This window comes from Pelodiscus sinensis, chromosome 1, assembly GCF_052426305.1.
Source record: "Pelodiscus sinensis isolate ZL-2025 chromosome 1, ASM5242630v1, whole genome shotgun sequence".
Lineage (NCBI taxonomy): Eukaryota > Metazoa > Chordata > Testudines > Trionychidae > Pelodiscus > Pelodiscus sinensis.
The window spans coordinates 144,938,211-144,964,382 of NC_143052.1; the positions used below are offsets into that span (position 1 = coordinate 144,938,211).

Genomic DNA, 26,172 nt, shown 5'->3' on the forward strand with positions numbered 1-26,172 from the left:
ATTTATTTTCACACCTGCATAAGCACCTGCAAATGACCATACTGGGTCAGACTAATGGCCCATCTAGCCCTGTAGCTTGTTTTCCAACTGGCTTGTATCAGAGGGAACAAACAGAACAGGACAATTTACTGACTGATCCCTTCCCTACTGTCCAGATCCAGCTTCTGGTAGTAAGAGGTTTAGGGACACCCAGGGCATGGAGTTGGGTCTCTGACCTATCTTTGAGGAATTGATCTATTTCTTTTTTTTCAACCCATTTATGATTTTGGCCTTCACAACATCCCCTGACAATGAATTCTACTGGTTGACTGTGTGTGACGTGAAGTAGTTCCTTATCTTAGCTTTAAGCATGCTGCTTATTAATTTCATTGGATGATGCCTAATTGTGCGAAGAGGCAATAACACTTCCCTATTCACTTTCTCCATTAGCTTTGGTATTGCTGCTGCTGCAGGGAGAGTGCTTGCGCTCGCTTCCACTTGTGAGCACTGCTTGTTATGTGCCGCGGCTGGTGCCGAGGGAATTTTAGCTGGTGCCAATGAGGAGGCTTTGTGTTTTGCCTCTGTTGGTGCTTTAGCTGAGGCACACTGTCTGTGCTTGGGGTCGCGGCTCCTTCCATTGCTGGCCCCACTTGTAGGTTGCTTGTCCGACCCCTTTTGTGCTGGGGGTAGAGGTGCAGCATTTTTGTAGAGAGGATGCTTCCTAAGGGGGGAGAGAGTCCCTGAGGAAGAATAGGACCTTTTCTTTGGGTGAGTATTGTCCTAGTCCTTGGGCTCAACCCGATGGGAGCTGTTCTCTCTGACCCTGTCCAAGGTGATTTCTGTCAGGGAGGAGTAGATTGCTCAGGGTCAGAAGCCGACCGAGCCTTTTTCTCCAGCTGGAGCATTTTTAGTTGTAATTCTCTTGATTTCCTGGTACATACTGTCAGTTTCTGATAATGAGGACAGTGTTCTGTGGGGTGCGTTTCCCTCAGACAGCAGACGCACTGTTTGTGTCCATCTGAGACTGAAATAGATAACCTGCAGCCTGTACACTTTTTGAAGCTGGGCGAACCAGGCATGTCCCAGACACCACTCCAATTTGGATGGATCTGCTATATCCATTTAACTGCTTATCTAAAAAAGCCCCACAACAACAACACAACAAAACTAGCTATGGTAGGACTTGGCTATAGAAAATGGATTTTTTTGAACTATCACTATAATCTAAGAAAAAGTTTAATGAGTAACAACTAGGAAAGGTTTTCTGAGGTAATAACTATCTAAAAAAACTGGCTAACTATATAACTTGTCATTGAGGTAAAGGGCAACTGCTGAGCTGCAACCAAAGCAGGTGGCTGTTGAGAAGGAACTGAGGAGGCGGCCGGCTGCACGTACTCGGTAGCTGCTTCAGATTGGACATGGCTGCACTCTGCATGTGCAGCTGGCCACGGGCACTGTTGATGCAAATCTCCAATCAGAGGCACAGCAGCGCCAGTGCATGTAAAAGTGGAGCACCCACCAGGACAACCATCTCAAAGAACTCCAGTTACTACTGCATGAGGTGAGTAACCTTCCCTGTGCACACTATTCTAGGTATGGGAGTAACATGGATTCATATGATAGCATTACAATATTTTCTGTCTTATTATCTGCTCCTTCCCTCATGGATCCTAACATTGTTTGCTTTTTTTGGCTGCCACTGCATACTGAGCAGATGTTTTCAGGGAACTATGGACAAGGACACCAAGAACTTTTTTTCATGTGGTAACAAATAATTTAGACCCCATAATTTTGTATGCAGAGTTGGAATTATTTTTTCCAGTGGGCAATCCTTAGCATTTATTAATCCTTATTTTCATTTTGTTTGATTATTTGTGCAACTTTGTTGAAGATACTTCCGATTCAATGAGCATAATCCATCCTGAATGAGGCAAAGGTTCTGGAGCAAAAATAGTATGTGCCAACCCCAAGATGAAACAGGAGCTCATCATACTTGAATGAGATTTGTACATTTAGGCAAGAAAAAAAGGGGGAAGCAGGACTAAGGTCCCCGTCACAGCAGTATTGACCAACCCCAAAGGTGTAAAAGACCAAGATGTTTGGAAACCAGCAGAGCCAAAAGAGAAGCAACGGAGCACAAACTGAATTTCAGTGCTAATCATCTAACGCTTTCTCTACTGTGATTTTGGTTCAGGGTAATCTCACCTAGGCTTCCTGGAAAGTCCAAGTACATATGCTCACTGGACAGTGTTCCCTGTAAGCTGAGCACCAGGGAGTTGTAAAGTGATGCTCCTCTGCCTTTCTGATTTTGCTTGCCTAATGCCTATGGCCTTGCACTTCACAAGACTGCCTGTAACCTCAGCCAAAAATGTGTAGCTTATAATCAAACTGCAAATACTGGCAATACAGAAACATAATACAGGCAGTCCCCGACTTACGCGGATCCGACTTACGTCGGATCCGCACTTACAAACGGGGCTTTCTCGCCCCGGAAGTCGGGGCAAGAAAGCCCCGTTCGTAAGCTGCTCCGGTGCCCCTGGTCTGCTGGAGACCGTCTCCAGCAGACCAGGGGCACCGGGCGGGTTCCCGCGCTTCTGAGGCTTTGCCAGAACAAAGCCTCAGAGGCGCGGGGAACCGCCGCTGCTGCCGCTTCAATCTGGGTGCCTGTGGTCTGCTGGGGACCGTCCCCAGCAGACCACAGGCTCCCGGACTGAAGCCGCAGCCGCGGGGGGGTCCCGCGCCTCTGAGGCTTTGCCAGAGCAAAGCCTCAGAGGCTCTGCTCCCAGTGTCCCTGGTCTGCTGGGGAGGGGGGGGCAGCTAGTGTGCTCCCCCCCCCCCCAGCAGACCAGGCTTTTGTTTTGGACTCTGGGGCAGAGCAGCTGGGGCGCTGCCGATTGGTCCTGCAGCGCCCGCTCTGGGCACTACTGGACCAACCCGGCAGCACCCCAGCTGCTCTGCCCCAGGTCCTGATTCAGCCGCTGCTGGTCAGTTTCAGCAGCAGCTGAATCAGGACGCCTGGGGCAGAGCAGATGGGGTGCTGCTAGGTTGGTCCAGTAGCACCCAGGAGCGGCGCTACTGGAGCAACCCAGCAGCACCCCAGCTGCTCTGCCCCAGGCGTCCCCAAGTCAGAGTCTGCTGAAACTGACCAGTGCTGACTACGGGAAGCCCCAGGCAGAGTTGCTCTGCCCCGGGCTTCCTGGAATCAGCTGCTGATCAGTTTCAGCAGCAGCTGACTTGGGGACGCCTGGGGTTCTTAAGTTGATTCTGTATGTAAGTCAGAACTGGCGGTCAGTTTCAGCAGTGTCTGAATCTGGACGCCAGTTCCGACTTACATACAGATTCAACTTAAGAACAAACCTACAGTCCCTGTCTTGTACGTAACCCGGGGACTGCCTGTAATAAGAACTACAGAACTGGCTTTAAAAGTAAAATTCTTAAAAATCAAGAGAGGGGATTCTAGTGATTGAAGCATTTCCTGCAGTAAATAGAACAAGAGACTGATGGAGCCAGCAGCAAGCACTATTTAAAGCAAGAAGGTTCCTCAAGTACCAATCCTGTCAAATTTCTGAGTGCAAAACTCCTTCCTCCTCACCCAAAGATTGCTCTTGAAGGATGCCTTACAGGATTAGATCTGTATTCTGCTGTTGCATTTCCCCCCTGGGCTAGGAACTGCTGAGGGAAATTGCTGAAATGAGGCAAAGGCTATGCAGTGACACCACCCAGCGGTCATTCAGTGCAATTAAATCACACTTCTCTAAATCCCTCCCAGGATGGATAGACAAAACAGGCTGATATTTTCATTTAGAGGGTCTTAATTCTTAGTCAAATCTTATCCTGCTCTAAATATCTGCCAACAAGTTGACCATGAACTAGAGTACGATAAAACTGTCTGTATTCAAATAGTTAATAATAGACAGGATGGCAGTGATATGCAGTCTAGTTCCTGTATTGTGTGGAAAGGACACTTGGGTATTGCAGATGACTTCTAGCTGATCTTTACATGAAGGCTGACTAAACGTTTTTACTGCATTAATTCTTCATTGTGGCTGACCAAAGGCACTGCAGACCAGATTCACAAAGGTACCAAGCTGCATAAATGCCTCTTTTGGTGTGTTACCTCTGATACCCTCCAAACCACTACAAAGTGCTGCTTTACTCTGTTGGTGCCCATGTTTCCATTGATACAGGTACATGTGCATGAAGTCACCAAATCCTGATGCTGCCCACAGCTAGGAAGCTATTCTGAGCCCTTGTTCGTGTCTAAGCCCCAGTCAAGGTGATCCCCCTGTTGGCTCCCCTTTGGGGTTTGATCTGGTAGGTATTCTCAGAACATACCTATGGTATCAGGCCTCAGACAAATGACAACGGAGAGTGAGCACCCAGTAGACTAGTGATTAGGGCACTCACTTGGGATATGAGAGATCCAGATTCAAGCGTCTATCTGAGATGGTGTGAGAAGCACCTTGAGAGCCAAGACACAAGGAAAAGGAAGAGAGTATGGGTCCAGAAATGTGCTACCACAGAATATTCTAAATCTGTAGAACAAAAAAAGCAGTCATGGAGCACTTTTAAAGACTAACAAGATGGTTTATTAGGTGATGAGCTTTCGTGGGACAGACCTACTTCTTCAGATCATATGCTGAAAGTGAATTGGCATGATATTATGTAACAGAGGGTTATATAATGGTCATGCCAATTCACTTTCAGCTTATGATTTGAAGAAGTGGATCTGCCCCACAAAAGCTCATCACCTAATAATAAACCATCTTGTTAGTCTTTAAAAGTGCTCCATGACTGCTTTTTTTTTGTTTTACCAAGATCAGACTAACACGGCTACCTCTCTGTTACTAAATCTGTAGGTAATCATTTGTTGTCAGGTTGGGTATGTTTGGCCTGCTACTGATACCCCATAATCTAGTATGACCTATTGCAAGTTGAGTCCTCAACCATTAAACCAGGAATGCCTCTGCTGGATTGGTAGGGCATATGCCAGATGCCCAGTGGAATGCAAAATAATATCCACAGAAGAGAAAATCCATTTGGCTCTGCTGCCATAGTACAGGTTCAAACTAAATATAAACACTGAGCTTAAAAAAAAACAATGAAATGTCAGAATAGTTACACAACTCAGTAAAAGAGGTGGTCAGACCAAAAAGGCTTCCTTTAAAATTGGAAATCAAATAAAAATGAGGAAAATAGAAAGGAACATAAATCCTGTCAAGTGTATTAGGCAGACCAAAAAAGAATCTGAAGAGCAACTAATAAGAAACACAAAAGCTAACAGCAATTTTTTAAGAACATCAAAAGCAGGAGGTGTGTCACTCAGTGGTCCTCCTGGACAATCAAAGTAATGAAGGTGGAAGTAAGGAAGACCAGGCTGTTTTGGGGAAGCTAAATAAATTTTGAATTAATCGTCAATGAAGAGAATATGATGGAAATACCCATGATCAAACCATTTATTTTTTAGGTGAAAAATCTGAGAAATGGCCCCAGGCTGAGGGATCAATAAAAGAAGTTTTGCAGCAAATTAAACTGTAGTTAGTCACCCACATCAGATGTTTACTTCACAACTCAAATATAAAACTGCAGAAGAGGGATGTAAACAGGCATTTAAAAATGTGACTATGTAACCACTAAAAATCCTAGGGGTTATACGTGCTGCCACTGTGGGCTCTGCCGCAGACAGCTTAAATAAGCTTATTTAAGCTTTATGCAGCAGAGCCCTCAGCGAAGCAACCTCCCCGGGAGGAGGCTTTCTGTGGGCTCTGCAGCCAGCTCCCAAGAAGCCAGTGTGTTAACCTGTGGCAGGGGGACCAGGCCTGCCGTGAAGAGTAGTGATAGAGATGTAGCCGTGTTAGTCTGGTGTAGCTGAAGCAAAATATAGGACTATGTAGCACTTTAAAGACTAACAAGATGGTTTATTAGATGATGAGCTTTCGTGGGCCAGACCCACTTCCTCAGATCAAATAATGGAAGAAAATAGTCACAACCATATATACCAAAGGATACAATTTAAAAAAAATAAACACACATGAAAAGGACAAATCACATTACAGAACAGAAGGGGGGCTATTCCTGCCTGCAATGAGCCCTGATCCGGTAGTTAACTACAAAGGGTAACTCTTATCTGTTAAGGGTGAGGCTTATCAGTTAACCATTTACATCCCTACTGCAGAACTACTCTCTGTGGTATGTAACCTAACACTTTCATCAGCCTCTTTAACAGATGACTGGAAGATAGCTATTGTAATACCCGATTTAGTTACCAAGCCTCCAACTCACAGTAGGTTGTATTGGATTATAAATGTTTTACCAGTAACATTTTTTTTTAAAAGGCCTGGCAATCACAGTCCAGGAAACCTAACTTCAGTACCAGGCAAACTGATTGAAAATATAGTAAAAACATAATTTACAGAATTGACAGCTATATAAAAAGTGAATGTTGGGTAGGAATCAACCCAGCTTTTTGTAAACTGAAATCATGGCTCCCCAATGTATTAGAATTATTTGAGGGAGTCATCAAATGTGTGAACAAGGGTTATCCAGTGGATCTACGTAGTCTGTACTTTCCAGGAAGCCTAGGAGAGATTACCCTGAACTAAAATCACTGTGGAGAAAATGTTAGGTGATTTGAATTGCAGATCAGTTTGTGTCCTGCTGCTTCTCTTTTGGTTGTGCTGGCTTCCCATTTTTTTTTTCTGCCTAAGTGTACATGGTTCAAGTCTGATGATCTCCAGCTTCACCTTGGGGTTGGCACATACTATTTTTGCTCCGGGATCTTATTCAAGGTGGATTATGCTCACTGAACAGGAAGCATCTTCACGATTCAATTTGCATATCTTAAATATTGCATATAATTTAAACCTTGCATGGAATACAGATTTATCAGTCTTCTCATGGCTTGGCTATGATAGCCATTACTGTAGTATATCAGTACCTCACAAATATTAATGAATTTATCTTTACAAGAACCCAATGAGATATGATTAGACCCCGGTGCGGATACAAAATTTGTATCTGCATTCGCAAAAAATGAGCAGTAGATATTCACATCCGTATCCATGGATATAGATACCCATGACTGTAAAGTGGATTTCTGTGGATTTGTAGGGCGCTCAGTATAACAGTTCCCATCTTACAGATGAGTAATGGAAATGTGAAAAATTAATCTTAAACTGGTAAATGGCAACTTATTTTGCCATTTTGGGTGATCATTTTTCAGATGCCTAGGGCCTGACTTTTCAGAGCCTTTTTACATATTGACTCATTGCACCAGAGAGAGGGAGTGCCAGACCAAGACAACTGGAATAACTCTAACCTGATTGTTAAGAGCACCCACATAACACTCTGGCTACCTCTACACTGGCGCGTTCTCACGCAAAAACTCTTTTGCTGAAGAGTTCTTCTGCAAAAACTCTTCCAGAAGAGAGTGTCTACACTGGCATGTGCTTTTGCGCAAGAAAGCTCTGATGGCTATTTTAACCACAGGGCTTTCTTGTGCAAGAAATTCATGTTGCCTGTCTACACTGGCCTCTTGCGCAAGAACAGTTGTGCAAAAGGGCTTATTCCTGAGCAAGAGCGTCAGAGTTGTGGCACAAGAAGCCCTGATTTCATACAGTAGAACGTCAGTTTACTTGCACAAGAACACAGTGTAGACAGGCAGCAAGTTTTTGTGCAAGAGCGCGCCAGTGTAGCCACAGCCTCTGGTTCCAGTCCTCCGGCTCTAATGACTCTTGAATTATTTATATTACCTTTTATTCTAGGTGCTAAGGCCCCTGGATCTATGGCCCCAAATCCAAATTGACTTTCTGTGCTAGACCCTCAGAGGAGATGAGCTTTATTGCATGCCTAGGGTGCACAGACTCCCCACCCTGCCTGTTTGTCCTGCCAGCTACTAGTACAGCCTGTAGGGATCTGAAGTGGTAAGGTTGGAGAACCAGCCTACTGAGTTCAGTACAGCTCCCTGTCTATGTAACATGTATCAACATTTGCAGGACTAAGGCCCCACCTCAAGATTTACAAAGAAAAACGCTTGTAAGGGAAAGGGGGGAGGAGAGGACACAATGTTTTAAATTAAGATATGAGACCATGCTTGCTTTCCCTTGTATTTCATTTGCCCGCCGCCCCGCCCTGGGACATCTGCAGAGAAGCACATTTCACGAAGCTCGAATGAGCGCCTCTTTGTTAGTGGCTGCCCCAGCTGTACTGCGCTGAATTTCTGAACGCTCGCGGGGCCGTGGTGTTGTTGTTTTTGTTCAAGTGTTGTGAGCCCGGGCGGCTTGTTCTTAGCTCGCCTGTGGGGCTTTGCTTTTTACACGCTCTTCTCTTCCTTGCCCACGGCCCTGACTCCCCCAGGCTCGCGCACAGCCTCAGCCGCGCAGCGCCAGATGTTTCTATGGGCTGCGGACTCAGCTCCCCGGAGAGGCAGCTGCAGGGCTGGGGCTTCTCGTGTTTCCAGCCCCGGCTGAGGAGCCCGCCACGCGGCAGCCCCCGGCCGCCAGGCGCCCTGCCCAGGGGCGGCGCGGAGAAGCGGGGCGCTGCCGGGGCAGGTTTGTGGGGGGCGCGGCGCGGGGGGGGGGGCCCGAAGCAGGCGCGGGGCGGCGCAGCCCGGACCCCTCCCAGCCCAGGGGCGCGCGAGGCCTGCGGGCCGCAGCAACGTGGCTCAGGGGGCGGCGCGTGGGCCCGGCAGGTAGGGGCGGGGCAGCCGCACGCGCGCGGGGGAGGGGCGCGGCCGGGCTCGCCCCCGCCCGCAGGAGGTGCTGGGGCTGCTGGCAAGGGGCGCGCGGCGCAGCGCCCCTCCCCCCGGCCCGCGGGAACAGCCGCGGGCCCCAAGCGCAGGCGGCGCGTGACGTGTCTGTGCCCCGCCTGGCCAGGGGTAGGGGCCGTTAGGAGCGCGCGGAGCGAGCACAGCCGGCCGAGGGGGGCGTGGCCGGGGCAGCAGCGAGGGGCGGGGCGGGGCCGCTGGGCGGGCGGGGCGGGGGGGGGCGCGGGGCCGCCCGGCGCTATTTGCAGCGCAGCTCCCCAGCCCCCCCAACCCCCTCCCGCCTGCCATGCAGCCCCTGCATTGCTCCCCTTCTGCATAACTCCCCTCCCGCCTGCCATGCAGCCCCCGCATTGCTCCCCTTCTGCATAACCCCCTTCCCTGCCATGCAGCCCCCGCATTGCTCCCCTTCTGCATAACCCCCCTTCCCTGCCATGCAGCCCCCGCATTGCTCCCCTTCTGCATAACCCCCTTCCCTGCCATGCAGCCCCCGCATTGCTCCCCTTCTGCATAACCCCCTTCCCTGCCATGCAGCCCCCGCATTGCTCCCCTTCTGCATAACCCCCCTTCCCTGCCATGCAGCCCCCGCATTGCTCCCCTTCTGCATAACTCCCCTTCCCTGCCATGCAGCCCCCGCATTGCTCCCCTTCTGCATAACTCCCCTTCCCTGCCATGCAGCCCCCGCATTGCTCCCCTTCTGCATAACTCCCCTTCCCTGCCATGCAGCCCCCGCATTGCTCCCCTTCTGCATAACTCCCCTTCCCTGCCATGCAGCCCCCGCATTGCTCCCCTTCTGCATAACCCCCTTCCCTGCCATGCAGCCCCCGCATTGCTCCCCTTCTGCATAACCCCCTTCCCTGCCATGCAGCCCCCGCATTGCTCCCCTTCTGCATAACTCCCCTTCCCTGCCATGCAGCCCCCGCATTGCTCCCCTTCTGCATAACCCCCTTCCCTGCCATGCAGCCCCCGCATTGCTCCCCTTCTGCATAACTCCCCTTCCCTGCCATGCAGCCCCCGCATTGCTCCCCTTCTGCATAACTCCCCTTCCCTGCCATGCAGCCCCCGCATTGCTCCCCTTCTGCATAACCCCCTTCCCTGCCATGCAGCCCCCGCATTGCTCCCCTTCTGCATAACCCCCTTCCCTGCCATGCAGCCCCCGCATTGCTCCCCTTCTGCATAACTCCCCTTCCCTGCCATGCAGCCCCCGCATTGCTCCCCTTCTGCATAACCCCCTTCCCTGCCATGCAGCCCCCGCATTGCTCCCCTTCTGCATAACCCCCTTCCCTGCCATGCAGCTCCTGCATTGCTCCCCTTCTGCATAACTCCCTGCCCCGCATCCCTGCCACCCTCCTCTGGCTGAATCATTGAAGTCTTCAGTCGGGCTCTAAAGACTTAAGTTACAGCTTCTTCACCATTTACACTAGTTTAAATATGCAAGTGGCCCCTGCCCAGTGTAGCAGAGGAAGGCATATCCCCCTCCTCTGGGTCTTTGCTAGTCTGACCTAGAGTCACAGTTCCTGACCTCTCCTGTGGTGGGTGATCAGTTAGACCTGGAGCTAAGCTTGCCAGGTGTTTGGTTTTGAACCCAACAGTCTATATTTGAGCTTTCTGTTCAGGAAGCAAATTGAGAAAATAGAAATGTCTGGTATTTTCTAAATAAAATGTAATGTAGATTGTGGTGTGATGTAATGTCAAGTGCATCCAACATTTTTGTTGAAACCATCTGGCATCCCTACCTGGAGCGTGTGGCAAGCTCCACCAGACAGATACCTGAGAAAGACCTCTATAGTAACTAAGAGTCCTCCCTATCCCTGCCCTGAGAAGTATTCTCTAGCCTAGCCCTTCTGATCTAGAAAGACAAGACGCAGGGTATAGAGGCAAGGGAACCAAAGTGATAGGGTCTCATAGCAGGAGTGCGACTGAGAAAGGCATGGAACCCGGAACTCACCAATGTCAACAAATTGCCCTATGGAAGCTTGGCCTTGAATTTGGACAGTGCTGCATGCTGCTTTGTATGGCCCCACTTCTAATAAATGAGATGGGGCCACAGTCCTCACAGTGATGGTCTACCCTTTGCACATTGCTGCACTGATAGTGAAGGTAATATTCTAGAGGGGGGGAGGGGATGAATCAGCAAATTCTGAAGATCTGAGAACTGACTTCATTTGGGACAAAAACTCATGTGGTTCATGTGATAGGGGGACCCTGAAGTATCAGCGAAGGGGTGAGCCTAGCTGGGTCACTTGTCCTGACCAGTAGTGCTCTCTCACTTGCTTCTGTACTGCTGGAGTTGTACATAGAGCCAGTCAGCATCCCCACCTTTACGGTTATCTTTCTCAGGACTTTTCATTACACCTGACCAGTTTAGTGGACATTCCAGGACACACAGTAGGTTCTTAATGGTGGTGCATGACTGCAGAGACCACATTAGTTACTGGAATTAAATTGTTAACAAAAACAAAGGTTTTAAAATATTCAGACTCTAAGAAACAAACAAAAAAAAAAAAAAAAACGTTTTCTCTATTCAGATTTCAGTCTTTTGTGGTGCCTGCTAGTTTTCCATTCTTCAAAATAAAGTCTTCCAGAGTAAATCTCAATTTCTGATGTTAAAAACAAAAAGAACTCTTGGGGGGGAGGGTTTGTTTTTCAAAAAACCTTCAAGGCTATTTTTATGAATCATGAAGAAGAGCTAATCCTCTTTTCCCTTACAGGTCTCCTATAAAGCATGGTAAATGCTTTGTTAGAAAGTGTGATATAACATCCAAAACTTCCAGAGAGATAGCAGATCCTTAGCTCCTGTTTAAATGGCTGACATATGTCAGGCCAGACCAAACGAGGGGAATCTTCTGGCTTGCCTCAGTGTAGTACCCATTGCACTGTCTAGCTAACCCAGACTGGTAAATTCACTGGCAACTAGGCTGCAGAGCCAGAGGGAGACAATTTAATTTTGTTGTCTTTATTTTTGTTTCTGTTTCTTTCCATAGATCAGCTCTCAGCTATTTATATACAGTGATTGGAATTAAATATGAAGTTCTATGTTTGATTTAGTATATGACTCTTGCTATAATTAACCTCCCCCTTTCAAAAGTACTTCACTTTTGAAATTATTAGTTTCCAGCTATCTTGGTGATGGAGCTGTTATAAAATATTTATAGATAGATTAATACATTTTAAGGCCTAAAGGATCATTGTCTCATCTGGTTCCCTGTATGACACAGATCATAAAGTATAACCTAATGATCCTTGTATCAACCCTGTAACTTTTGGGTGAGCTACTGAATGTCTTTTAGACATGGATACAGACTTAGGGGCTGTGTCTAGACTGGCTAGTTTTTCCGGAAAATCAGCCGCTTTTCCGGAAAAACTTGCCAGCTGTCTACACTGGCCGCTTGAATTTCTGCAAAAGCACTGACTTCCTACTGTAAGAAATTAGTGCTTTTTGTGGAAATACTATTCTGCTCCCGTTCGGGCAAAAGTCCGTTTTGTGCAAAACTTTTGCGCAAAAGGGCCAGTGTAGACAGCTGAGATTTGTTTTCCGCAAAAAAGTCCCGATAGCGAAAATGGTGATCGGGGCTTTTTTGCGGAAAAGTGCGTCTAGATTGGCACGGACTCTTTTCCACAAAAAGTGCTTTTGCGGAAAAGCGTCCATGCCAATGTAGATGCTCTTTTCCGAAAATGCTTTTAACGGAAAACTTTTCCGTTAAAAGCATTTCCAGAAAATCATGCCAGTCTAGACGTAGCCCAAGTGTGAGAGAATTAGCAATTACTTTTTGAGGTCAGCCACTTTTAAACTATGAAATGTTACATTATATAAAATGCTAACTTTAAGTCAGACTATTGTGCAATAATAAGTCAACACCTTCCAGAAATCTAAGCACATTATGCGAACGCAGTTACCTTTGTCAACAAAATTTGTAATCCTTGGAAAACCAATATCTGGCTTATTTAGCAATGTACATACTCTGTATTCCAAAATGTAGTAAAAGTCAATATTAATGGTACAGAGCTCCTTGACCAACGTTTTTAAAACTTTGGGGTGCAAATTATCTGGTCTGGCAGATTTTTAAATATTTAATATTAGGAGATGGTACTTAATGTGCTCATTGATTATTGTTGAAACATCCCTCCCCCCACTCCTCTAGAGGGGAAGTCAGCACCTGTGATTTAAAGCTTCATTCTCCTTAACAGCTTGAGTCACACATACTCTGCCTCTTCTCCTTAGCACCCCCTCACTGCAGCTCCCAAGCATTAGCTCAGGGGTGGGCAATAATTTTTGAAGGGAGGCCACTTCAGAAATTTCTGAAGTGGTTGCAGCCTGCCCCAAAAATGGACAGGGCCTTGGGCAGAAAGGGTGGGCCTTTAATAGCAGGAGTTGAAAGGGCTCACACCTCCTTGACGGATCCAGGGCCACATGAAAGGCTAGGTGGGCCAGATCAGGTTCACTGACAGCCACTTGCCCAGCCCTGCGTTAGCTGCTTGGGAAGAGAGAGAAGCAAAACAATCAGCTAGCCCTGCAGCTCCCAGCTGTTGGTTGCTGCCTCTCAACATGACTGCAGCTCCCAGTTTGCTGGCTCAAGCAACCATGTGGGATGGGGCCTGGTGGCACCATATGGCCAAGTGGAGCCAGCAAACAACAGCAAAAATCTGGGGAGCCATACAACTCCACTCCTGCCCACCCTCCCCCCCCCACCCCCCCAAGCATTGTCTATGGCACTGGGGAGGGGGCAGTCTCAGGGATTCAACTCCAGCTCTCTAAAGTTCTGAAGATTGCCATATATAACACAGAATGTCAATAAATGTGGTCACCCCGGAGTAGAAAGTGTTTCATTTATCAGTGTCAGCTACAAGTATGCCATCCAGGTTCTTTACAAATACAGAACAGAAAAAATATTCATTGAATACTCCAGCCTTTTCTGCTTCCTTGGCAATTTGACTTTATCCATCTAGTAACCCTACATTGATCCTAGGAATTTAGGGCTAGAGTCACTGAGGTACTTAGGTGTTGCAGGGCCTAACTCAGGTGCTCTGCGGCCAGGTGGAATTCTCAGCTTGGAGTTAGATAGCAGGCTTCCTATACGACATATGAGGAGAGTTAGGCACCTAAGAACAGGATTTTCAGATGCCGGCAAACTGAGTAAGTAGCCGCCTAAGCAGTCAGGAGTGAAATGCCTAGATCCTCAAAAGGGTCAAACTTCTGTTGATTTGGACCTTCACTTCATGGTTGATGGGCTGGAGGGAGGCACCTCCCTCTGTTTAGGATTCTCAGCCTTGACTCCCCCCTCCAGAGATAGGCACCTAAACCAACTTATGCCTTTCTCTGACATCCAGATAAACACACATGCACAACCTCTCATTGACACCTATGTGAGCACATGCACACTCTGACATTCCCACCTGGTATGGGACTTAAACCCAGCTCTTTTATGTCCCTCATGACTGCCCCTAACCAGCAGGCTATCAAGTCTTCTGAGGTAAAGCTTTCTCAGTCTATCTTACTGGAGCTGTTCAATATCAATATATAGATATTGATAGGGGCAGGGAGAAAGTACTGGATGTGGAAGAGTTGACGTCAGAATCCTGTTCCAATGAATAATTAACTATTTTTACCTGCAACCTTGAGCCTGAAAACAATTCCTCACCTGGTCATTCTCTGCTGCCTTTTGTGTAATGCCTGACTCTGTAGGCATGCTTTGTGAATTGGGCCCTGCTTGTGATATGGGAGGAATGCCTATTTTGAAAATCCTGTTGTGCTTAAAAGAAGCACCCGGGATCTTTTTCAGGGGGATAAGGCAACACGCCACATTTATTGAACATACATAGATCAATCCTTATCATACACATATAATACATGACACTCATGCGCTCTCTCACACACACATAAGCACACTCGGTCTTGTTGTTACCAAAAGTTGCTCCCCCTAACTGCACTGGCCAGGTGAGTTGGATGGAGGAGGGGTGGAGCCGGGCTTCTGCCAATCCGGATCAATGCTCCCATGTTGACAAGATGAAAACCCAGGGTTCCTGTGCAAGATGCCTCATATTTATCCCTCTCATGCAGCCAGTTAGTCATCACCTTGCCTTTCTTAGTGCTGCTTCAAAGAGAGTTCTTCCAAGGGCCTGCACTTGCTGCTTTACTCCCAAAGCGTCTGTATGTCCAGTCTTCTTAATGAGCTCACTTTACAGGTATTGTCTTGGATCTGCAAAAGCGGCGAGGAGTCCTGTGGCACGTTATAGACTCACCGTAGTGTTGGAGCATAAGCTTTCATGGGCAAGGACCCACTTCGTCAGATGCATGACATGCACCTGACGAAGTGGGTCCTTGCCCATGAAAGCTTATGCTCCAACACTTCGGTTAGTCTATAAGATGCCACAGGACTCCCCCGCTTTTGCAGATTCAGACTAACATGGCTACCCCTCCCTCTGTCTTGTATCTGACTCCCAGACCTTCTACACCCTTGCAACTGCTGCTGGAGGTGCTCACCTTTCATTCTCCATTCACACCTCATTAATTTCAACAGGACAATCAAAGAAAGGGGAGAGCTCAAAAAAAAGTTTTTCTTAATACAAAGTTATAGGAGAAATGTTACAGAGATTCTATAAGAACACTTAACAAAGATTTATCTAAAAGGACAAGATCTTAATACATAGTTATGAGAGTGATAATATTACAGGGTTTTATCCACAATCCCACTGGGGCTTAGATGTAAGTGAAGGCACCAAATAGCTGGCTAGCTACGGGGCAGCATCAGATCTTAGTTAGGTTGGGTTGTGCATACATTCTGCTTAGTGGCAGAAACTTAGGGTATGTCTACACTACAGCGCTAATTCGAACTAACTTAGTTCGAATTAGTTAATTCGAACTAAGCTAATTCGAACTAACGCATCTAGAACTAAAAACTAGTTTGAATTAGCGTTTTGCTAATTCGAACTAGCATGTCCACATTAAGTGGACCCTGGACCGGGGATAAGGATGGCCGGAAGCAGTGCCGGCAGGGCATCAGATGAGGACTTAGAGCGTGGAGCTGCTGCCTCAGGCTAGCCGAGGGCTCTACTTAAAGGGACGCGACCCCCACCCTGGACAGACAGTTCTCAGGGGTTCCCCACTTGCAAAGCAGTCCTGGCTTGGAGTGCCCTGAGTGCCCACACTCAGCACAACACAGCACTCGGCCATCAGCCTGGCTGCACTTGCCGCAGGCTGCCATCTGGAGGGGGGGGGTCAATCAAGGGGCTTCAGGAGAGCTTCCACCCTGAGGAGCCCGCAGAGCCAGCCCAGTCCTCCCCATTGGGGGCTCGTACCCCATTCCTCCCTCACCTCCTTCCACTTACCCCTCCCTAGGCCCCCTTCCTGATGTACAAAATAAAGGACACGTGTGTTCAAAAATAGAAACTCTCTTTATTGAACAAAACTGGGGGAGACTAGGAAAAGGAGGTGGGAGAGGGGAAGAGAGAGAATGGGAGAGGGGAGGGCAACTAAAATGATCAGGGGTTTGGAACAGGTCCCATATGAAGAGAGGCTAAAGACACTGGGACTTCTCAGCTTAAAAAAGAGGAGACTGAGGGGGGATATGATAGAGGTCTATAAAAGCATGAGTGGTATGGAGAGGGTGCATAAAGAAAAGTTCTTCATTAGTTCCTATAATATAAGGACTAAAGGACACGAAATGAAATGAATGGGTAGCAGGCTTCAAACTAATAACAGAAAGTTCTTCTTCACAAAGCAAATAGTCAACCTGTGGAACTCCTTGCTGCAGGAGGCTGTGAAGGCTAGAACTAGAACAGAGTTTAAAGAGAAGTGAGATAAAGTCATGGAGGTTGGGTCCATGGAGTGCTATTAGCCAGGGGATAGAAATGGTGTCCCTGGCCTCTGGTTGTGGAAGGCTGGAGATGGATGGCACGAGACAAATGGCTTGGTCATTGTCTTCGGTCCATCCCCTCCAGGGTACCTAGTGTTGGCCGCTGTTGACAGACAGGCTACTGGGCTAGATGGACCTTTGGTCTGACCCAGTACGGCCATTCTAAGCTCAGGGCTCAGGGTTGGTGGTCTCAGTGGACCACCTTGATTTTCATGCAAACCTGCTCCTGGGTGACCAGGTTGGCAGCTCTCCTGCCCTAGACGGCCACTTTCCTGTGCCTAGTGCAGTGGTCGTGGATGAGGTCCACAATGTCTGCACTAGACCAGGCGGGCGCCCACCTCTTATGGACCTGGGCAGGCTCCCGGGAGCCGCCAGCCTGGTCCCGGGAAGAGGCGGAGGGCTGGGTGGCCGCGGGTGGCTGGGTCATCCCGTGCCAGGTGCAGGGTCTGCTGGCTGGGTGCTGGCAGGCTTGCACCTGGCACGGGTACCTTAGCCAGACCGTGCCCCTTTAAGGGCTCCGGGGCTGGGAAGGGGGCAGACGAGTTTCCCTGGTGGTGCCCAGAGTGGCCACCAGGGAAAGCTGGGGAGGGCTAGCCTCCCACTAGTTCGAATTAAGTGGCTACACAGCCCTTAATTCGAACTAATTAATTCGAACTAGGTGTTAGTCCTCGTAGAATGAGGTTTACCTAGTTCGAATTAAGCGCACCGCTAGTTCGAATTAAGTTCGAACTAGCGGTTTGCATGTGTAGCGCCTATCAAAGTTAATTTGAACTAACGGCTGTTAGTTCGAATTAACTTTGTAGTGTAGACATACCCTTAGATACCTACAAGGTTAAGTGGCATCTGAACAGGGGTTTTGAAAATGTTAGTAGCACCTAAATGTTGGACTTCGGTGTCTAAAGAGGCAGCTTAAGCCCCTGAGTACCTTTGTGAAGCTGGCTCTTTGTTCTTGATATAACCAAAAAAAATTTTATTTTTATTGATACCAGTAGCTCCCCTTCTTAGGTGTTAATTAATAGAGATGGTATATCCAGGTCATATAGCAAGTACTAGAAATCTTGTAGACACACTCCTGAATGGTCTAGATTGTAATTATATTAAATTCTGATTGAGTATACTGTGCAAAGCCACTTTTGAATTGACCTGAACTTAGATGGTAAACTAGCTGCTTTCAACTGCAAAGACAACTTGCTCAGCTGCTTCTCTCTTTCCCTTGCCCAGCTGTGAGGGAATTTTCTTAGAGACAAAGAGTGTTGACGGACAACTGAGATGGTTGAGGAAAGAGGAGAATAGATGGATCCTTTCCAATGAGCCAGGATGCTCTTTTGGCAGCATTTAGGGGGTCTCAAGCTATTTTACACTTGCTTTCTACTATCAAAGCTAAATGAGTGGGTAACTAAATATTGCCCACTACAGACATTCAAAAATCATGAGTCAGGCTGCCTCAAAAATGATGTGTGTGGGTTTTTTTTTAAAAATACAAATGTGTTTTTAGTCTGTCTTTGGAATTTTGAATCCTTCCTGCACTCCTGCCCCCTAGCGTGTATGTAACTGTCCAGGTCATGCCAGTTTGTGCAAAAGTACTGTGAGTCGTGAATGGGATTGTGATTGAAGCCTCTACTGTAGAATCTTTGGAGAAAGAACCCAACTGAAATTTGGGTCCTGCTGTTCTAGGTGCTATATTGGGGCCTCCGAGGCTTGGTGTCATCCCCCCACCCCCAGCATTGAGGAACTGGTGCTCCAGCTCTGCAGCCCCACCCCGCCCCCAGTGCTGGGCTGGGGTGCCAACACTGACTCCCCACTGTGGGAGGTGGAGGGGGAGAGGGCAGCTCCAAGCCTCACAGGCTGGAGTCAGGCAAGCAAGCTGGAGCTGGATATGACATAAGGGCTCTGCCCGGCATGGGGAGGAAGTGGCTCCATGTTGTGCCGCCTCCTCTCGCTCCCCCTGGCTGGGGAAATGGCAGCAAAGCAAAGCACTGTTTGCAGGCTTTCCCCTGCCACTCCAATTGGCTATAATCATAATCATGGCCAATAGGAGCAGCAGGAGGACAATGCCTGTGAGCAGCATGGGACATGGAGCCATGTCAGGTAAGTGCCCATTGCTCAGACCCTACCCCCACCCTGTTTCTGCACCCCCTCCTTCCCAGACCCCCACACCAGCCTGCTCTTGCACCCTACCTCCCACCCAGCCCTCCTACCCTCAACCCGCTCCTGCACCCATCCCTCATGCCCAGCCTCCAGACCTCCACTTTGCTTCTGCACCCCCCTGCCACCCAGACTCCTCGCCTGCACTCTGCTCCTGCATCCTCCCTCCTGCCTTGAGCCCGCTTCTTGAACCTCTCATTTTTGGCCCCAGCTCAGAGCCTTGGACGCCCCACAAAATCTACTAGCCTGGGATGTATTAGGCTCTGGTATGTGAGGGGAATGAAGGAAGTGTCTTTCTGCTTCTCAGCTGGGGCCATGTCAGTGAGGTGGGGGGCTTTAGTTTGTTTTGTGGGGATTTTTTTTACTTCTCACTTTTGTGTGGTCCCCAACTGATTTTTCTGTGGGTCAGTGGCCTCTGACCCAAAAAAAGGTTCCCCATTCCTGTACTATAAACTAATAAGAGGCAGTGTCCGCCTAAGAGAGCCTGCAGTCTCACAGTGCTATATTCTCTACTAGGGTACTTCTCTCCCCAGCAGAAGGATTAAGTGATGTTAATACTGAGGGGCCGTGCTTTGTAGCAAACACGGTGGCAAGTTCATGTAAAATTCCTGTAGTTATAACTTCATCTTAGCAGCCACTTGCAAACTTACTAGCTTCTGCCCTTCACCTTTGTAGTTCTGACGCTGGCCACGAGAGGCTGCTGTTGGCAACCAAGCAGTTGGCTTTGGAGCTCTGGTTGCTCCCTGAGGCTTCTTGCAGAGCCCTGTTCCTTGCTTTTTGTGAACCCCAAGGGAGCTGCCAGCTGGCCAGGCAGAAGCAGCAGCTCCCCCACAGTTTAGGGTAGTGCCCAGGAGGGGGTTAGAAAAGTGATAGCAATGACCCTTCCCGCCTCCTCAGTATGAGAGTGGCTATGTGCTGGCCTCACCAGCTCACTGTTGCAGAGCTGTGTGAGGGCCCAAGGGATGCAGGTGATAGGAGAAGGATCCACACTCAAATCCAGGGCTACGTCTACACTGGCAGGAATTTCTGAAAATGCTTTTAATGGAAAAGTTTTCCGTTAAAAGCATTTTTGGAAAAGCACGTCTAGATTGGCAGGATGCTTTTCTGCAAAAGCACTTTTCGCGGAAAAGCGTCTGGGGCCAATCTATACGCAGTTTTCCGCAAAAAAGCCCCGATCGCCATTTTCGCGATTGGGGCTTTTTTGCGGAAAACAGTACTATGTTGTCTACACTGGCCCTTTTGGGCAAAAGTCTTTCAGAAAAAGACTTTTTCCCAAACAGGAGCAGCATAGTTTTTCCGGAAAAGCACTGATGATTTTACATGAGATCGTCAGTGCTTTTCCGGAAATTCAAGTGGCCAGTGTAGACAGCTGGCAAGTTTTTCCGGAAAAGCAGATGATTTTCCGGAAAAACTTGCCCGTCTAGACACAGCCCAGGTGTATATGGGAAGGAATTAGGAAGATCTCCCTAGGGCAGACCCTAAGTGGTCCCCAACGTGGTGCCCGCGGGTGCCAGGGCACCCACCGTGGCATTTATGTGCTCCCGCCGAGTGACCAGGGCTGGCCCAAGCCATTCTTGCGCCCTGGACTCTGGGTGCGCGGTGCATACGCAGCCCCGGCCACACAGCGCATTTGCGGCACCATCCTCGGGTGCCCGGCAGCCCCAAAAGGTTGGGGACCACTGCCCTAGGGGATTCCTAGAGCAGGCATAGGAGGATGCTGGGGAGAGCCCCTCCTATCTGTCAGGAGGAAGAAGGGGGTGCCTCCCGCCCCTCCACCCGCCAACCCTTGTGTGTTTTATGTTCATATCAGCCAGGTGTCTTCCTGTTCTGAAATCAGAGAACAGACTGAAATTTAAATACAACATACATTATTTTTATAGCACCCTTAAGGGTTCAGCTGTAATCAGGAATGCTTGATGGTGGATCCATAAAAAATTTTAAGTTCATCTCATGAGTTTTTGTTTTTCTTGTTATTCCTGTTTGGGGGTTGTTGATAGGAAATACATGACGGCACTTTAATCAGTTGTGATATTGACTCCTGTAATGGCCATGAGCAGGATCCCTAAACCTGCCATCATTTCTGGATGGAACGAGAGGAAGAGCTGTGTGCTCCCGTTCACCAGGACTCTGAGGAAAGAGAAATTCTTCTTGGGGCCTCCACAGGTGAGGAATGAGTTAAGTCAATTCAGAAATGGCTGGAAATCCAACTTTTTGTTTCATTTTTAAAAAGACCTTGCCATAGAGCCTCATCTCTTCTGTGCTGGGATTGCAACCAGCAGTTATGTCTGGCAGGCGTCATTCATGGTTTTCCACTAATCCTGACTAGCTTCTGTCCAAAGTCCTGTTTCTCTCTTTCTTCCTCTACCCACAATTCATTTTTTATCTAAAAGTTCACGTGAGTTTTTGAAGCATTTTTTTTTCTTTCCTCACTGGGAAATGTGTTTGTGTGTGTGTTTTTGTGGGATGGAGACTGGGATTTTTCTTTTCACATCCAGGTGTACATTTTATTTAGTTAACTCATATTCTGTTTAATTCCCCTTTCCTAGATTTCTTTTCTGCCAAACACTCATGTCAGGCTTCTGTTTATTCAAGGAGACAGTGAAAGTGTGAATGAACATGAGAAGAAGAATCCCCAAGAAGATGGTCTTGATAATGTAGAACAGTATGGGACGATACCAGAGGGGTTTGAAGAGAATGTTTTCCAGAGCCCTGATGAGGAAGAGCCCTATGAGAGGCAGTACATGACAGAAACGCAGCAGGGAGACCTTCCTGGTAAGATAATGGGTAACTCCATTAATCCAGAAAGAGATTTGGAGGCTCTCCAAGGTATCATCCAGCAGAGAATTCCTGTAGGGGAGAGACCCTATGGATATACTGAATGTGGGGAGGGCTTCAGTCAAAACTCAAACCTTGCACAGCATGAGATAACACAGACAGGAGAGAAACCTCATAAATGTACTGAATGTAACAAAAGTTTCAGTTGGCGCTCAGACTTAATTAAACATCAGAGAACCCACACAGGCGAGAAACCCTATATATGTAGTGAATGTGGGGAAAATTTCAGTGTGAGCTCTCACCTTTTCACACACAAGAGAATCCACACAGGAGAGCGACCCTTCCATTGTAACGAATGTGGAAAAAGCTTCAGCCGGAACTCTCACCTTATTAACCACCATAGAACCCACACTGGAGAAAAGCCCTTTGAATGTGCTCAGTGTGGGAAGAGCTTCAGTGACTTCTCAACACTTATCCAGCACCAGAGAACCCACACGGGTGAGAAACCCTATGTATGTGTCGAATGCGGGAAAAGCTTCATCCAGAGCTCACACCTTGTTAGGCACCGGAGAATCCACACGGGAGAGAAGCCGTATAAATGTGCGGAGTGTGGGAAAAGTTTTCGATACAAGAGTCACCTTGCCCAGCACCATAAACTCCACATGGAATAGAAAGCACAGCCATGTGAGCCCCTGTCCTGCCCACAGAAACCGATGCGTAAACTTTTATACAGTCTGATGACATCAAGAAGGAAGCACAAGGAGAGGAGGCTTGTGCCTCCATTCTTAGAGCAAATAGATCGGGTGGCCAGCTCACGAGCCACATGCAGCTCTTCTCCCCCAAAAGTCTGGCTCACAAAGCTGCTCTGCCCCCCCCCCCAACGGTCCCCGTCCCCCTCTGGCCCCTGGCTCCCCTGTGCTCACCAGGGCAGCGATTCAAGATGGTGCCCAACATGGTGGCCATCGATAGGAACCTGATATGGCCAAAAAGCCTACGCTTGTTTCTTAAAGGGGCAGTCTCCTTTTTTTTGTTTGTTTTTTGCTCAACTATTCTGGTGTGGCTCTTCACATTTTTTCTGCCGCTGTTTCGACACTCTTTGTTAAATGGGTTGGGCTGAAATAGATTGTTCTAGGATTGATGGAAGGTTGAGAGATAAATGGTGGGAAGGAGATTAATGTTGAGAGGCAGATTGCCCGAATCCGGCTCTTCCGGGATGTAATCTACTTGCCATGGGCGAGTAGATTACATAGATTATTGAGCCCTGTTGATAGGAATTAATCAATGGGCATCAGAGGGAACAAGGAGAGAGAGAGGGAGCTAGGGGAAATGATTATTTGGTATTCAGAGGACTGATAGGCTGGAGAAATTAAGGTGTTGAGGGAATTTGGTGCTAAGGAACATTGTTTGGAGTACAGCAAATAGAGGGGAAATATCATTGTCTTATTAAGAAGTAAAAAATTATATATTTGCTCTCAGATTCTTGGCTCATACAATGTCCTGGGAAATGCCTCACTTACTGAACTGTGGAAGACAAAATGACACTTATTCTCTTTGGCTATGTCTCCAGCAATTGCTTCCTCATTTTAGATTATATTTATTTATAGCTGCTATTTTAGGAGCTCAGTGAAACCTGAACAAAAATGTCCCCATTTTCTGGGACATATTGTAAGATCTAGTTTTAAACTGTGTTAAGTGTTTCCCCCTCTGAAATAAAACTTAAAAAAACCCCTGTATTCTCCCATCTTCTCTCCTGTAGTCTTGTTTCTAGAGTCGAATGCTTTGTATTGCTTAGTCAGCTTCACCCAAAGAAACAAAACAGTCTTTTAGGCCCCATCTAGACTAGATTAATTAACTGGTGTTTCTAAAAACCGTTGCTAAGCACACCTCATCTTACCAGTCTATACAGGGCCTTCATGATCACTGCTCAAAGATGATGAGTCTAGTGCACACTGAGAGCTGTGTCCATTCTGCAGTTAGCTAACCAGGGCAGAAAGTATCTTGTAGCTTCTCTGGAGTTGTACTGCAGGGAGCCTCACACTTCAATTTACCTCTGGCTTGCCCTGGTCACTCCATACTATGTTGTCCAAAGATTATGGTTGTTCACTCTGATGACTCTGAAGTGGGCTTTGGTAGCAGAAGAGCCTTGTCCCCTGCCTGCAGACTGTGCTTGTGCCATTTGTATGCAGCTAAATCAATACTTTGCCTATCCGTTTATAGCGCATTCAGCCCCAGAATTATCATCCATAATAGGGCCTGCACAAACTGCAACAGTTTTGCTAAAAAACTAAGAGCAGGTTTGTAAGATCCCTACAAAGAATTTTAGGGAGATATGCAAAACCAAATGGCATGAAAAGCAGCCCTCATCTGAATATGTGATAGGAAACTGTGTCATGGATACGCACAATTCCCACCGCATCTCCCACTCCCAGCACAGTGCCAGGGGCGGCATTTCGGCCAGACTCACCAGGGCAATGGGTGGAGCCTGCAGGGGGAGCGCGCTCCCTTGCTGACCCACGCGGCAGCCTGGGAGGACGGGTCAGCGCCTCAGTGCTGGGCGCGGAGGGAGCCCTACTCCCCCCTCCGACTGCAGAAGCAGCCCCGGCCCCTCGCCCCCCGCTCTAGCTCTCTCCCCTCAAACGCAACGTCCTGCCGGCTCAGCACCACCCGGCCCGGAGCCCGCTCGGCCCCTCTCCTGCCTCCCCGCGCGGCGCACACGCGGCCGCTGAGTTGTCAAGCCCAAGAGCAGCGGCACTTTGGCCTCAGCGAGGGATCCTCCCGCCCCCCCCCCACGCCCGCAGCGCTCAGAGGTGGGGGGCCCGGCCTATTGCTGGGGGGGGGCTGCTCCTGAAACGCGCCCGGTGCAGGTTTGCCGCGCTGTGGGCACGGGGCGCGCGGGGCTTTCCGCTCGGGACAGCCAGCCAGGCGCGGCGGGTCGCGCTCCCACTGCCCCGGGGAAGCGCGGGGGCTGGGACGGCGTGTCCGTGGGGCGCGCAAAGCCTGTGGCCACTGGGAACTGCGCCGAGCGGCGAGGCAGCAGCTCCCCCCTCACCTCCGCCGGGGGTCGGGCCAGGCAGGCAGAGCCGGGGCGCGCCCGCGGCTGGGCACTTGGGGGGGCTGCGTTTTTGCCAGCTCCCCCTCCCTCTTCCGCAGCACCCCCGGGAGCCGCTGGCCTCAGAGCCCCTCGCAGCGGCTGCAGGCGAGCCCTGGCCTCGTGGCTCCTCTCGCGCCTCGGAGGGGAGCCCGCGGTGCCCCGCTTCACACCGGGGAACGGTGTTTGCAGCTGCAGAGAAAGGGAAGTAGGGGGACCCGGGCCACTTTCACCCCTCCCCCAGGGCGCTGCGACGTTTGCACACGTGCTATGGGGACGGGACACGAAGATTTGGCGGGGAGAGGGAAAGGAGACGGAGTTCAGTCAGTGGGGGGAGGTGGGAGAGGGGCGCACTGGCTCCGGTGAGGAGGGGTGGGGATGGGGTTTGGCTGGGAGGAAAGAGAGGGCTCAGGATGTGTTAGGTGGGGGAGAGAAGGGGGCCAGACTGGGTCCAGGCACTGAGGGGTCGGATTTGCCTGGGAGGGGAGAGAAGGTGGAAACTGGGTTCCATGAGTGTGTGTGTGGGGGGCGGGGGTTGGGATGGGTGTGGAGGGGAGACAGGACGTAGGGCATGGTGGGAGTCAAAGAGGCGCTTACCTCCTCAGTGCCTGTCCAATAGGGGGGGGGGTAAAATTTTTTTGCTTGGGGCAGCAAAAAAACGAGAGCCTCTCCTGGTCCTAGCTCTTACCCTTTAGGAGGAGTTGTTAAATATGCAGACTCACAGAAAGACAGATAGGCAGAGATGCAGATTTCCCAAATATATAGTAAAGTGATGGTAGATGGAGCATGGTATCTCTGTGTGTGTGTCTGGTGAGGAAGATAATAATGGAGTCTTCACTGCTTTTCCTAAAGTCTCAAACTATGTCTAGACTGCAGGCTTCTTTCCGAAGAACCTTTTTTCAGAAGCGATCTTCTGAAAAAACTGCTTCCAAAAGAGAGCGTCCACACACTAGGGCTGTGTCTACACTGGCCACTTATTCCGGAAAAGCAGCCGCTTTTCCGAAATAACTTGCCAGCTGTCTACATTGGCCGCTTGCTTTTCCAGAAAAACAATGACAATCTAATGTAAAATTGTCATTGTTTTTCCAGAAAAACTATGCTGCTCCCGTTCGGGCAAAAGTCCTTTTCCGGAAAAACTTTTTTTCCGCAAAAAAGCCCTGATCGCGAAAATGACGATCGGGGCTTTTTTGCGGAAAAGCGCGTCTACATTGGCCACGGACACTTTTCTGGAAAAAGTGCTCTTCCGGAAAAACATCCTGCCAATGTAGACGCGCTTTTTCCGGAAATACTTATAACGGAAAACTGTTCCGTTTTAAGCATTTCCAGAAAAGGGTGCCAGTGTAGATGTAGCCAAAAGCTATCTTGCATGTAAGCTGTGATCAATGGACAGAGTGGCCACCAGGGGACCTGTGCTTTTTCCTTTTTCCTCTTCTTTTGAAAGAACTCCCATTTCCCTGTCCACACATGCCTTTTTGCGAAAGAGCTCTTTTGGAAAAAGGCTTCTTTCTCGTAGAAAGAGGATTACCAATGTTGGGAAAACCCCATTGTTCTTTCGATTTTCTTTCGAAAGA

At 48.8% G+C, this 26,172-nt stretch overlaps 1 protein-coding gene across 6 annotated transcripts; it reads left to right on the forward strand.

Annotated features, from left to right (window-relative positions):
• The first annotated feature begins 1,312 nt into the window (after positions 1–1,312).
• On the forward strand, positions 1,313–25,082 carry ZNF697 (zinc finger protein 697). 6 transcript variants are annotated; one of them, XM_075904672.2, is made up of 3 exons: positions 1,313–1,540; positions 20,736–20,901; positions 21,285–25,082. In XM_075904672.2, the coding sequence occupies exons 2-3, from the start codon at positions 20,782–20,784 to the stop codon at positions 22,182–22,184; spliced, it is 1,020 nt and encodes a 339-aa protein (XP_075760787.2). In that variant the 5' UTR covers positions 1,313–1,540; positions 20,736–20,781; the 3' UTR covers positions 22,185–25,082. The 6 variants fall into 6 exon arrangements, with proteins under 6 accessions (XP_075760787.2, XP_075760807.2, XP_075760780.2 ...); XM_075904692.2 differs by having other exon boundaries at positions 1,318–1,540; positions 21,331–25,079; XM_075904665.2 differs by lacking the exon at positions 1,313–1,540 and adding an exon at positions 7,571–8,528.
• Positions 25,083–26,172: the final 1,090 nt, after the last annotated feature.

Bases quoted from the DNA above. Each gene is read 5' to 3' on its own strand.
- ZNF697 (XM_075904672.2), top strand. From the start codon at position 20,782: ATGGCCATGAGCAGGATCCCTAAACCTGCCATCATTTCTGGATGGAAC. The intron at 20,902-21,284 runs GTGAGGAATGAG...CCCCTTTCCTAG, and splicing joins TCTTCTTGGGGCCTCCACAG to ATTTCTTTTCTGCCAAACAC.